Source organism: Peromyscus eremicus, chromosome 3 (assembly GCF_949786415.1).
Source record: "Peromyscus eremicus chromosome 3, PerEre_H2_v1, whole genome shotgun sequence".
Lineage (NCBI taxonomy): Eukaryota > Metazoa > Chordata > Mammalia > Rodentia > Cricetidae > Peromyscus > Peromyscus eremicus.
In genome coordinates this window covers 116,339,065-116,353,324 of record NC_081418.1, presented here as the reverse complement: position 1 = coordinate 116,353,324, position 14,260 = coordinate 116,339,065, and the positions used below count along the sequence as shown (strand labels likewise).

Here is a 14,260-nt window from a genome sequence, read left to right as displayed (position 1 = left end):
TATATATGTGTGTGTGTGTGTGTGTGTGTGTGTGTGTGTGTGTGTTTGTGTAATGTTTGGATGAGTTAGAGAAAGAATACAATTGAGAATTAGATATGTCATTTCTCAAGTGTCTATGTGAATGAAAACCCCCACGCTCATATCCCAGGTAATCCATATCTTTGTCTTCATGGTGAATGATGGTGGATGTTTTAACCTGTAAATTTCTCAGCTGAGGGTTATTGTGAGAATTTACCTAATTGCATTATGTTGGATATTTGATAGAAATACAAGTTGAGTTTGGGAATGACTGTATCTGAAGCTCCAGCATTTGACCCACATTGCTATTCAGCATTCAAGAATGAAGACACTGGTCATAAAGTTCAGGAACTTTCTACTGGGTCAGGTCAGCATGCATCCAGGCTACTTTTTCTGTATTATACTCTAGAAACTCTTTCATTGGATACAATAGGAAGCCTTTCAGATGCAGCATCAGTATAAGTACTATGCAGGAAGGGCAGATATATGGGCTTATTCTCTCTTCTCAAAATGTCAGTCTTAGTGCCTATGATCATTTAAGTTTACAGAACAAAGGTCGACTACTGGATATAGGCAGACCGACTTTTGGCATGGATAGATAGTGAAAATGTGTTTGTTTATATAGTGTTCCTGTGTGTGCTTATATTTGTGAAGGCTGGAGACTGACTTCAGGTTTCTTCCTCATTTACTTCCCAAATTATCTTTTGTCTCGTGGTCTCTTATGGAACACAGAGCGGACCAAAAAGACTAGATGAGGAGGCCAGTAAGCCTCAAAGATCCTCTTGTTTCCACCTCCCCAGGGCTGAGATTATAGGGTTATGTCACGACACTTAGCTTTTTTAAAGGGGTGATCGGGTTTGAACTCAGATCCTCAAGATTGTGTGACAAGACAGTAGCCATTAACTTTTAGGCCACCAAAGGATAAAGAATGAGGAGGAGCTAAGCTAAGTCAAAGAATTGTTTCATCTCACTCAAGCAAGTATATATTTAACTTCTTTTTACTTCAACTTTTCCTTTCCATTTTGGCAAAGATAAAATATATTTTAGTTAGGAAAAGTTTTAGATTGCACATATTTCTTTAAACAAAAAAGAAGATAACTTAAAATCATAGAGATAATTTTAAAGTACTTTTAGAGTGCAAGAAGAAATGTGCGGCTATATAAATCACAATGTGGTACTTTCAGGTGTAGACATTCAAGATTTATTTAATTTGTGTGTTTGTCTTTTTTTGAGACAGTCTTAGCACTCAGGTAACGGCATCGTAAGCCTACACCACTATATCATGGCCAGATGTTTGAAAGATGACTCAACAGAAAGTCAGGAACATTACAAATAAATATTCTATGTTGTATGGAATTCCCTTTGGAATCTGTGAGTGTGTAACCTGATCGCAGTGTTCTGGGGATTTCCACTTTCCAAACAAATCCGTTAGGCTCTAATAACTGCACATTTCTGTGGGATATGTGTCTATATTTTCCTCCCTACTATATTTTCAAGTAACTCTCCAAGATAGAATGCAAAAATCAGCTCCAATGATTATTGATTATATGCATAGGCACGTGACGTGTAAAACCAAAGCAAGGCTGTCTCCCAAACATTGATCCTCCCTGCACCCTGTGTAGATCATGAGATCGCTGGTACAGAACAGACTTGAGACCACAACTGCATGTGACTAAAGCACTTTTGCAGGGTGGGATGAGACACATATTTCTAAGCAAAATCTTTAAATTTGGTTTTTGAAAGTTATAGAAAGCACAGACATTTCTATGAGCCCCCAAAGAGAAACAACTGACGTTCTGGTTCCCTGGCTTATCTAGAGCTTGGGGAGTCATACAAGGGAGAAATGCAAGCCTTCTACTTTGTCCACATTGTGAGATATAATTACTCTCAAACAAGGCTTTCACTGAATCCAATATGAAGCATTTTAGTCCCTGGGAACACTATATATAAAGGATATAAGAAGCAGTGTCTATTGTTCATCTGCTAATGTCCCCAAATGTCACAAAGGTAATTACTTGGATGACATTTATGTGATGCAGCTGGACATTGTTACAGTTAATATAAAGCCTGCCTGTGGCAACCACTTTATTTCCACCTACATCTCACTGTGGGTGTATGATCGCTGTTCCTAGAGAAACACCCGCCTGCCCCACATGACACCACTGCCTTGAGGTTGCTTTCCTGTGCTATTCACACTAATACCTTACTTAAAAGAAAAAAAAAAGAAAGGGCAGCAATATTATATGTATGCTCTTAATATTGATATGTGGCACTTTTAGAGATGTTTCTAAGAATATTTCACAATATATAATTTCAAAAATATTTTCTACCTAAAAAAGTAACAGATTTCCATTATCCTCAGGAATTACAAAATGCACGAGAAAAACTTTTTATGCACATAAAGTTCCATTTGATTTCAAAGAGCAGGTAAACTGAAAAAAAAACTACCTTTTTGTCCCAATATAGATACATCTCCAGACTCTTTTCCAGGACATATTCAGTATGGAATTTTCCCACAAACTTACATGCAAACTGGAGTTTTGCTTTCCTACTCAGAATGGTGCCCACAGGATTGGTGGCCAGACACTGGTAGGTGCCAATATCTTGATCTGTGCGGGGGCTGCTGATGGCCAAACTGCCTCCATCCAACCTATAGTGATAAGTCATGCTGAAGTCAATATCTGTGCCATTTTGTTTCCACCTTCATGGATAAAAAAGAAACAAAATTACACATGTAATATAAAGAACGGAATGCTGTTTATCACAAAAATCACACTGTTTGAATTCTTATAAGCATAAAAATAAACAAAAACAAAACAAAATACATGATCACCTGTGGGGTGATCTCTGTAGTTTTATTAAAGATAAGAGTGTTCTGTTTTTGTTTGTGGTACTGGAGTTTGAACGAGGACCGACCACACACACTCTACCCATGTGCTGCACCACTGGGCAACATTTACAGACTCATTGTATTTTTTTTTAATCCTCAGACACATTCTCACCAAGTTGCCCCAAACTCTGAAGCCCTTCCTGGCTTGGAACTTGCCATCCTCTTGTATTACTCAACCACAAGCTGAGCCTAGAGGGCTACGCTACCACTTGGCAAACACAACTGTTCTGGGGCCAGGGCTACAAACTGATAGGTTGTTTGGAAGCATTTTACCCTTCCTAAGTTACAAAGACTCACTCACATGAAACCAGAAAGGCATCAGAACAATTAACATGAGAAATAAAAATTAGACATCAGTCAATAATCCTGACATATATTTTTTTAGAGACTTTTTGAATAACGTATACTGTACCTGAATCCCCACAATTGACACTATAAAATAGAATGTCAGAAATGATTTAGAGACAGAAACCCAAGAAGGTTACATTACATCCAGGACAAAGAATACCAGCAAGGGTCTGACACTACCCATTCAAGACTGATAACACAACAATAATAACCCGACAGCGTCAAAATGTGATTGTCTTTGTGAGTCTGCTACTTGGAAAATTAATCACATTGAAAATATTTCAATGGCACTTAGGAAAACCAACCTAAAAATTATATGCTAACAAAACAAATACAGCTTGAGAATTTTTTTGAAGCCAAAAGTCTCTCAGCTCAGCTATTAGTCAACAGTCCTTCAGTGCAAGAATTATCTACCTATAAAAGGGCATTAGCACTGTTTGAAAGGAAGCATAACGGCTTTAGAAGACTTGATGTGGCCATTTCAAGATCAGTAAATATGCACTCAACTCCTCTTATTAGATTCACTTCTCGAATTGGAAACCTCCCAACTTCTTATTTTAAATTATAAACATTGCACATTAATGAGGTATATCTCAAAGTTATAAGTTATATGTAGTCATATAAAGCATTTATGGAAATAGGTATTTAAAATTAATGAATTATAACTCATACTTGTAGAGGTGGAAGAAATACAGAGACAAAAAGGCAAAAACCCCTCTTCATTCATTGTCAAGGTCATGGTGAGGGTCTAAAATTGTGTATTAGCACACATGCAGTCTTTCAATACAGCTTTTTCATGACATTAGGGTTTTCAGAAACAATACCCTCAGTCACAGACAGATCTGTATATTTAGTGCTAGAATTCACAAAGAGTGTCCTATTGTCGGCATATAAAGGACAGCAAGTAAGAACTGATGTTCACGGTTAGTGAAAACTCACAGGGACTGACTGTTTGTGTTTTCATTGATGATTGTGGTTCTCAAGGAAAAAGTAGGGTCTTTTGCTTAGAGTCCCTGGGAAGTGACCTCTGAAATGAAAACTATATCTTTAGCTTAAAAATAGAAGGGTAAGGGGGGAGATGTGAAAGACCTTCTGCTTCTGTTATTGTCTCCAGGCTTTAGGGCAGTGTTCTCAACCTTCCTAATGCAGCTACCCTTTAATACAGTTCCTCATGTTGTGGTGACCCCCAATCATAAAATTATTTTTGTGCTACTTCATAACTCTAATTTTTCTACTATTATAAATCATAATGTAAAAATCTGTTTTCTGATAGTCAACCCCACTACCCATCGTGAAAGGGTCCTTCCAAAATGGGTTGTGCCCCACAGGTTGAGAACTACCACTTTAGGGTAATTTGTCCTGAGCCTACCAGTAAATGGCCTCTCCCTACATAATATACAATTTTCAAACCATATTTTAGGGCATATGCCTGCCTTGCTGTGATTCTTCTATTCATAGTGAAATTATTTAAAATATTTTGTTAGCGTGGGTAATTATGAGAAAGGAATGGAATTCTCCAAAGTTATTTTGAATACCATTGATTTTGGGGGGGGGGGAACATTGTGACAGATTCACTGGAGAAAATCTGACTAATGTCTACTAAAATAGAAAAGAAATACAAAATTGGGTACTCCTTCATACTATTAAAGATATAAAATGATGGCTCAAATACCAAATCAATCAGAGGATTTGAACCAATCCTGTCAACTTTAAAATGACTTGCCCACCTCCTGTATATGTCAACTTCTTTTTACTAAAATGAAGATGAACAACAGCCATCAAGAGTTCATCTATACAGCTTGGGTTTCCCACCAAATTTTCAACAGAAAGTATTATATATTGCTTCTTGTCTGTGCTCCTAGGAGACAAAAAGCAGAAAACTTGTTCCTGCTGGCCTGTCTCAAGTTGCCAATATTCTCCTTGCTCTCACTGTAAACCTGTCTTTCATAATTCACTTCCAGGGCATGGTCTCATACCTCTGTGTTCTCTATCATTTTCAAAGAGAATGGTATACCACACTTAGTTTGCCAGCTCTCTTTAATTTTGGAATCAATCACTGAAATAACTGCTGTCATCATTACATGCTCCTAATTAAGCCCAGTAATTGTTTTTCAACACAAATTCAAAGTTGTTGGCTTAGCTGCAGTAAATGAATTTTTCACAGTATCCCCGTAATCATTCTAATCACTACGGTACAATGATTATTAAACTGTGCATATAGATCAGGAGTTCAGCTCTGGGTTTGGGCTTTGTCCTAATTAATATGCTTAAATAAATGGAGAAATAGTTTTACTTCATTAAAGTGACTGTCAGACATACTTTACTGATAGCATTATTACATATCCAAGTGAATTTTCCTATGATACAAACTAGAAAATGTGTGTTGAATGAATATTTTATGCATGTGAACTAACACATTAGTTCTAGGAGATGTGGTGAATTTGAACTAGAATATGATTCTTTTACTAAGGAATATCTTTCACAATTAAGTAGTTGAGATGTGACTAGACAATATGACTGGGAATTCTATTTGCTGTCCTTTGGTAATGTGCATATCCATGCATGTGTTTGTGTGTGATGTCTAGCAAATCTGGTCTCTGTCTTAAGTGCTTCTTACAGGCACCTACATTTGAGCCCAGGCCAGACCACTGGAGGAAAACACTAAAATCTACATTCTAAGTTTGTTTGCCGCTGCTATTACAGGATACATTGAACCTGTTGCCTCCATGGAAAGAGTCCTCTTGTCTACTTTGTCATTGCCGTCCTGTCCATTCTCTCATCCTCATGTCTGTCCACTGTAAACTTTCACAGTGTGTACCAGGCTTGATCACAGGAAGTCTTTAACACAAAGTGCAGAAATGTGTGAGGAGACAATGACATCTCCTGAGACTTTACTGACTTCCTTATTTTCTAGGAGAGACTAACAATGAGTGGGTTGATTCTCTCCTGGTTATAAGTATTTTATAAACAGATTTGTCAGAAGTCATTACTGGTATGCCCACTTCTTTCTGTCTGAGAGAAAGTATATAATATACAGAAATAATGTATGTGGTAATCTCTTTTTTCAAAAAGAACGTTTGGGATTAAGTTCTCTGATAACTGATTTCCCCTTATATTCTAATCTCCCACCACTGGCTTTGAGTAGCCCACTTTCTTTTCCCTATGCAAGGCTCCCTTACTCAGTTTTATCACCTCATGTGTTCCTTGGGCTTTGAAACTATACAAGCAATTCTTCCTTGCTTTTGACTTTAATTGTGCAACTGTTTATAACAGCATTTATTTCACTGAATATGATTTAGCTCAAATTTTTCTTAACTATTTCCAAAGATCTACTTTTAAGATTGCTATTTCCTCCCATGAGATTCAGTTTACTATACTGAATTTACAGAACAACAACAGAAATAATATAAACAGCTTTTTGTCCTCCACAGAAAAAACAATATAACAATACATTTGGGGAAAAAGAAAAAATAGAATAAATTTGGTGCTATGATCCTGATTAGAACAACAAAACAAAAAATTTAAAGCAACAGATTCCCTTGAAGTTTTCTTTCTATAAAAAAAAAAAATACTATACAGGAAAGGCCACTGTCATTGCAGGAAGAAGTAGTAGTTACTAAAAAGAAATGATCCTTCTAGAGTTATTTGTAGGACAGAGTTGCCACTACAAAAAATAATTCTTACTTTTAAGTGGGAGGCTTTAATGTACTGTTTCTCATTTTGCCTAAATGTAACCTTGGACTCTGCAATAATAAAGACATTTTCTCCAGTGTACACTCTACCAAATAATCTATGTTTAATATGGTGATTAGTAAATTGTAAAAAAAAGTGTAAGCAGAAATGGCAACATGGATCCTAAAATTTTACACTGCACTGCTAGAATATAACGTGCTATATTATCAAGGAAATTGGATCTGAGTCTGATATTTAGGCATTAAAATTTAATTCTTTTCCCACTCCAACGTCTCTTGCCTATGAATTTCTTATTGTGTAAATAGAGGAATATGTTTAAGCACTGTATAAAGATTAGAAATAAGAAGCTAAATTGTTTTTAGTTTTCTAGTTTACAAATATCTGAGGAACATAAGGCATTTAGCACTGTTAGAATTCCTACCCATATTGTCTATTTATGTTTTCATTGTTGCACTAACAGAAAAACTGTCTTTATAACCAGTAGCTTATACTTTTATACTTACTGCAGAAATATAAACATTTTACATTCACTTTACTTAGGTTGCGTTTAACAAATTTAAAAACATATAGGCATTCGGATACCCTCCCTCCAAGAAATCTTACCTATTTCTTTGATCAACTGAATTAGCTTTTAAATGCCAAAAGTATAATTTCAAATATGGTGATCCTAAAAGTATGTATTAATCATATTTCATATAGTCCATTTTTAAATTAAGTTAATTTAAGGTTAAATTAAGTAATACCCTTTTCTAAAATTTTCTACTTTATGTGTAAGGATGGTTGTCCTACACGTATGTCTGTAAACCCTGTACTTGCAGTGTGAACAGAGGCCAGAAATAGTGTTAGATCTCTTGAAACTGGAGTTACAGACTGTTGTGAGCACCGTGTGGATGCTGCATATCAAACCCTGGTCCTTTACCATAGCGGAAAATACTCTCCAGGGCTGAGCCGTCTTACCAGCCTTAACACAATTTTGCTTTTCTTTTAGCAGAAAAATAAATAAGAAAAATCTCCAATTTGAGTAAAACAATTAGTAAAGTGATTGGTCTTTCTCAATCAATTGACTTGAATTGGGTTAAGAATTTATTAAGAAAAAGATTTAGCTTTTAAACTGTTTGGTTATGGATATAAGATAAGGAATTTATTCTACAAAATATAGGCTAAATAAAAGATAATACACAGGTGGCTTTGTCAATTTAAATATGTGACCCAATCCTCTAGTAATCATATATAGATGGAGGCTGTATTTTATTACAATGTGCAAAGCCAACCCAGTTTGCTAAAATTGGCTTAATTGTTGCTTTTTCTATATGTCAATCCAATGTTATGTCTAAAAATTAAAACTTTGTGGAAATGCTTTTAAATTTCAAATCACCAACTGACTAACTGTCACTCTGATGTTTATTATTTTTCTTCTTCTATTCACATTGCACATAGCTATAGCTCGAATCTTAAAAGGTCTTATTAATAAAAACAAACCTAGAGCCAGGTATTGCAGTGAATGCTGGAAGATCAGAGAAGCAGAACAAACCACAGCTTCCTCACCTCACCAGTTCCTCAGTTGATCCTGTTCCCTCAGACTGGAAGCTTCTGAGTCCTCATCCAAATAGATCTCAGCTGAACTGTTGCTCAAAGCCTAAAAGCTTAACCAGCCCTAGTTCCTGGTCCTCACACCTTATATACGTTTCTGCTTTCTACCCTCACTTCCTGTGATTAAAGGTGTGAGTCGCCATGCCTGGCTGTTTCCAGTGTGGCTTTAAACTCAGAGATCCGGATGGATCTCTGCCTCCCAAGTGATAGGATTAAAGGTGTGTGTGCCACCATTTTCTGGTCTCTATATCTAGTGGCTGTTCTGTTCTCTGACCCCAGATAAGTTTATTAGGGTGTACAATATTTTGGGGAACACAATATTACCACACATAGCTCTTACCAAAAAACATTTCATTTAAAAATACAACTTATATACATACATTTATAGATCTTTGAATTCTACCCACATTGCAACTGTTTAAATAAGAAAAAAAATATTCATCCTTCCTCTCAAGCTGCCCTTTATTTTATTTCTTTTTAGTGATTGGAAGACTGAAGGATGTCTGAGCAGAAAACTATTTTTGAATACTTTTGTTAAAATTTTAATTTAAGCCTGTATATTGTATGTTACCAAGATCCCAGGGAAGACTCCACATACTTCTCATATGTTCTCTTTAGGTAGACAAATGTGAGAAAAGCCAGAACAATTTGGAATAACATACTAATGAAGGCTTTGAAAATAATATTCTGTATGAGCAACAAACATGTTTTCCCTGTAATAAAAACTCTCTCTTGGCCTTAGAATGCACAAAATTGCTTCCAACATAGTTTTTCTACAGTTAATGTTTTTGGCACAATGGGAGCTGTGGGAAAGTTTCAGAATTTGATCTCATGAAATAAGTAGAAAATTTTCCTTTGATTATTTTTTTACAGAAGGCCATTTTCATAGCTATTGTATATGGAGAAACTGAGGCAGTGCCTTTAAACTGAAGTAGATATACGCTGAATGCAAAATAAGCTAGAACTTTTCAAGTTGTGAAACTAAATCTTTCTTTCTCTTGCCAATTTATATCTTCCTGTACTTCTTTCTTCTTTTATTTTTATGTTGTCTTTGCTTTCTTTCTCAGTTCTAAGTATATATGACTCTGCTTTCCATTAATCTCAAGAAATACGCAACAGATATATAGTAGTGGTTACCTGGAAATGATGACGAGAATTCAGCATGAAGGAATGCACTGGGGTTCGGAATGTGTATATATGCTTATATGATTTGTGTAGACAAAGCTGAATAGCAGTGGGAAAACACCTTGAGGTCTACTCTGAATATGTAAAGTATTTCTGAGAATCCTTACTGTGTGTCAATTTTATAGCAACCACGAAGGGGGAAACGGTGGTACCAAGAAGTAGAGTTTTACCTGTAGCGGGGTGAAGGGTAACCATTTGCAGTACAAGTCAGAATGATTTCAGATCTGGATAAATCCAAAGGAAAAATGACATCTTGTGGCTCCTGGATAAAAACTGGACGGCTGAAACGACCCTCACCTAGAGATAGAAAAGAGAATATCCACTGAGATATTTGCCTCTGGTTGACAGCATACCTATATTAAATCTCATCTCTACACACATTAGAAAATGTTATGTTACAAGCTAGACCATAGAGAAAATTCTTCAAGAATGATATAAATATTGATTTTTTTCTGTCCTGATGAGATGGCTCAGCAAGTAAATGTATAAACTTCACAAGGTTGATGATCCAATTGGAGTCCCAGAACCCATGTGAAAGTCAAATGCAATACAAGCTCTACCAGCTTGTGCAGCTGCAGCACCAGCAACTGCAATAGACTGCCATGTCAAGAAGGGAAGCAGGAACAAACTCCTGAAAGTTGTCCTCTGCCCTTTGTACTCCAACATACATAATCATTAAAAATGAATGCAATAAAGTCTTTCTTAAATGATAGTTTTCTGAACTGTGTAGATTAATTTTGTGACCTGAACCCATTTCATGGCAAATTTAGTGGTTTTTTTCTTCCTATAAACAAAGAAAACTCTACACCATCACAATAAAAACAACAGAATTAAGTAATTAACATGACTTACTCATCTAATCCTTTACTCCATTTAACCATTTTTTTCAAGTAAAACCTTTTTAAATCAAAGTTGAGAATCTGAATTTATTCAATTGTTGTCTTTTCTTTCTCCATGTAATCATTATCAGTCAGTCCAGTGCATCTCATTCTGGCCCACTGCTGCCCTTATTCTTCCCTGCATCAATCCATTTATTACCCCTCAGGGGCTACAACATCCGGTGGTACTGGGCTTCTAGAATTCCTGCTCTCACATTTAATGTGACTGGATGTTTTCCTTATTTAGCCCTACATCAATGTAATGGACAGAAATATTGTGTGGGAAAGTCAAGGAGGAAAGGCAGAAGAAGAATCACTGCACAGGGTAGAAGACTGTATTTGTTTTTATATGAAAATATACACTATGAAGCATAAACTTGGCATTAGGACTTATTTGTAGGATGCTCAGTCCATACATGTAGTGCCAGAGAATCAAAGTCCCACCATTCAAGGCAAACTTCTCAATTTGGAAAGACAGTAGAACCAGTGTGTAAAAACACACAACCTAGAATCACAACAGCCTTAGCAGGTATGAGAAACATCCATGATTTTGTTAGTTATGATTATTTTGAAATTTAATGTGATTCTTCTTATAAATTGTGTCATATCACGCTGGTTACAACCAAATGGAGAGTCAAGGAGCTATGATAGTATTCACTGCCACCAACATCATCACTGCTGCCATTATTGTTATTTTTATGTGAAGAAATTGAAGTTTAGAAAGTTGGATCTATTTTGCAAATCTCTATCTACTTTAAGAGAAGATATAAAAATAAATAAAAATATTCACATTCTTTCTTTATGATCCACTTATTATTCTCCCATCTAACATCTAAAATATTTCCACCCAAGTAAAATAATTCTTTCAATAGAGATTTTAAGCTTTATTTTCAGTATATTCAGCTTTGGAATAGTAGTATAGACAATTAAAAGCTTCAATTTTAACAATCAGTTATCAATTATACAACGCTGGATAAATTACCTAATAATGTCAGAGAGATACAATATAGGTATTATATCTCAAGACTGTTGCAAAGGCTGATTTAGAAAGAAGGGACTGAAGGTCTTATATTCTTAGACCTTAGGCAAGACATGACAAAATGCAAACAGCATCAAACACACAGAATAAAACAACAACAATAACAAAAATTCACAGATAATAATAATAATAACAACAACACTAAGAAACCTTGCTAAGTAAGTCAATATGGCTGTGGTCACAAAATTGAAAGTTCTCAAATGCTTAATCTTGCCCTTAATCATGAAATTTACTGATGAAATAATATCACGAGAATTCTTTTTACAATATTCAAATTTGGAGGTAACCAGATCTGATGCACACGGATTGTATGTTCCTATAACAAACCTTTTTACACAACATTTTTGAAATGGGTGGCTAGCAGATTATGAATCTGACTCCATTTTTTTCAGACTCAGGCCTAAACATTCCTGCCACATCTGCAGGGCCCAGTAGGAAAGTGTAAACTCTCTCAGTGATGTATATTTATGGTTTTTTTTTCCCAAGGCTAATCTTAATGCAGGTCATGTTAGCGAAAAAATCTTAGCAGTGTCAGTGATTTGTAAAACAAAACAAAACAAACAAAAAAACAAACAAAAAGACTAAGTTTCATCCAACTCCATGATCCATGATTCCCCAAGACTACAAAATGTGAGTTTTCATAACATATCCCAACTCTAAACAGGTGTCACAAGGAATAAATCAGGCAGATCTCAGATAAGATAATTAAGAAGTTGAGAAATATGCTTCCTGTTAAGTGATGGGGAAGTATATTTTATAAAGACTCTGCAAGCATGAACAATATGAGAAAGATGGGCTGGGGAAAATCAAATACACAGGAAAAATGATAGCAATAAATATAACATGCTATCAGTACACAAAAATTGCCCAATCTAGAGCAACATGCTTCAGGAAAGCTGTCAAATGTTCCAAAGTTTTACACATATATGAATAGAAATGTTTTAAAAAATAACACTGTAAAGATGGAAATACGTGGACAGTAGACCCAGGTGAATTTGCTAGATATAAAAAAAAGTAAGGTACAAATTACAAACCAAACAGCATCATTAGAGAAATAATACTGTGATTGGAACAGGCATGCAACAAAACAGAAAGACATCACTGAAAGATAAATTACCCAAATAATCTAAAAATCTGCAAATAATGTTTTAAAAGCACTGACAATAAAGAATTTTAATTGGTAGGAACCAGAAAGATCATCCAAGCCCACATAAAGGTTTCATGTCACTAAATTAGAAATAAGACAGAGATACCAGAAAAAAAATGATGAAGAGAACCTTGTTTTCAGTGGAAAAAATGTTCCAAACTCCCAGATCATTTGAGAGAAAGGACACTATACACCGAGGGATGTACAGGCTAGGGGACTGAATTTCAAACTGAAGCATTTGTGAGACCAGGTTTACATCTTAGCTCATCTAAGAGCAAAAGAAAAGACAATAGTAACACTAGATTAGCAATGAATATTCTCTGCAGAAAACAATGTAGAAGTGTCTACAGATGTTCCAAATAAAAGGATGCTGTGGTCTTGTCATTTACCAAGGTGTATTTTCAACATAATAGTGTCAAACAGCCTCTTTCCAATGTGACAATATTAATACAGAAGTATTTGGATCTATTTTTCTTAAAGAAAACTCTTAAGAATGAAATGTAAGGTATGCATACTCTGTGGTGCACACCTGTGATCCCAGTATGCGGGAAGCTGAGGCAGAAACACTGAGTTTGTGTTTAGGCCAAGGTACTGATAAGATCTTTTCTTTTTAATTTTAATTAGTTAATTCATTAATTAGTTACTTTTTCCCAGTCCCATTACAAATCCCCTTCCTCCCTCCTTTTCTCTAAGTCCTCTTCCCCCAACTTCCCTATTCCTAATCCTATCCCCCACCCACTCCTCCTCTTTTATCTTCAGAAAAAGGCAGGTCTTCCATGTATATCAGACAGACATGGACTATCAAGTTGAAGTAAGACTAGGAACCACCTCTCCTGTTAAGATTGGAAAAAGGGATCCCAGCAGGAGGAAAGGGTCCCACAAGCAAGTAACAGTCAGAAAAATCCCATGGTCCCGCTGTTAGGAGTCCCACAAGAAACCAAGTTAGACAACTGTAACATATGTGCAGAGGGCCTATGTCAGTTCCACACAAGGGTTCTGGTTGGCAGTTCAGTCTCTGTGAGTCCCTATGTGCCAGTTAGTTAGTTTTGTGGGGTTATTTTGTGGTGTCCTTGACCCAATTTGCACCCTCAATCCTTTCTCCCCCTTCCACAGGATTCCCTAGGTTCTGCCTACTCTTTGGTTATAACCTAAGTCTCTGGATTGTCTAGCTCCCCGGGTCTGGGACTTCCAGGAAGTATCAGGGGTAGGCTCCTTATCATGATATGGGTCTCAAGTTGTACCAGTCATTGGTCGGTTATTCCCTAGATGCCCTTTTATAAAAAAAAAAAAAAAAATGGATAAAGAAAATGTGGTACATTTACACAAGAGAGTATTACTCAGCTGTTAAAAAAAATAACAACATGATATTTTCCAGCAAATGGATAGAGCTAGAAAAGATCATCCTGAGTGAGGTAACACTGACCAAGAAAGACAAACAAGGTATGTACTCACTTACAAGTGAGTATTAGTCA

The 14,260-nt window shown here is 35.9% G+C and overlaps 1 protein-coding gene across 1 annotated transcript in view; it reads right to left on the bottom strand.

Annotated features, from left to right (window-relative positions):
• The window catches only part of Cntn6 (contactin 6), a 177,631-nt gene extending 174,931 nt beyond the window's left edge, over positions 1-2,700 (bottom strand). The window contains exon 1 of the mRNA XM_059256812.1: positions 2,544-2,700. Coding sequence (XP_059112795.1) covers positions 2,544-2,685 — 142 coding nt within the window. The 5' untranslated portion in view covers positions 2,686-2,700. The remainder of the gene's footprint in view (positions 1-2,543) is intronic.
• Positions 2,701-14,260: the final 11,560 nt, after the last annotated feature.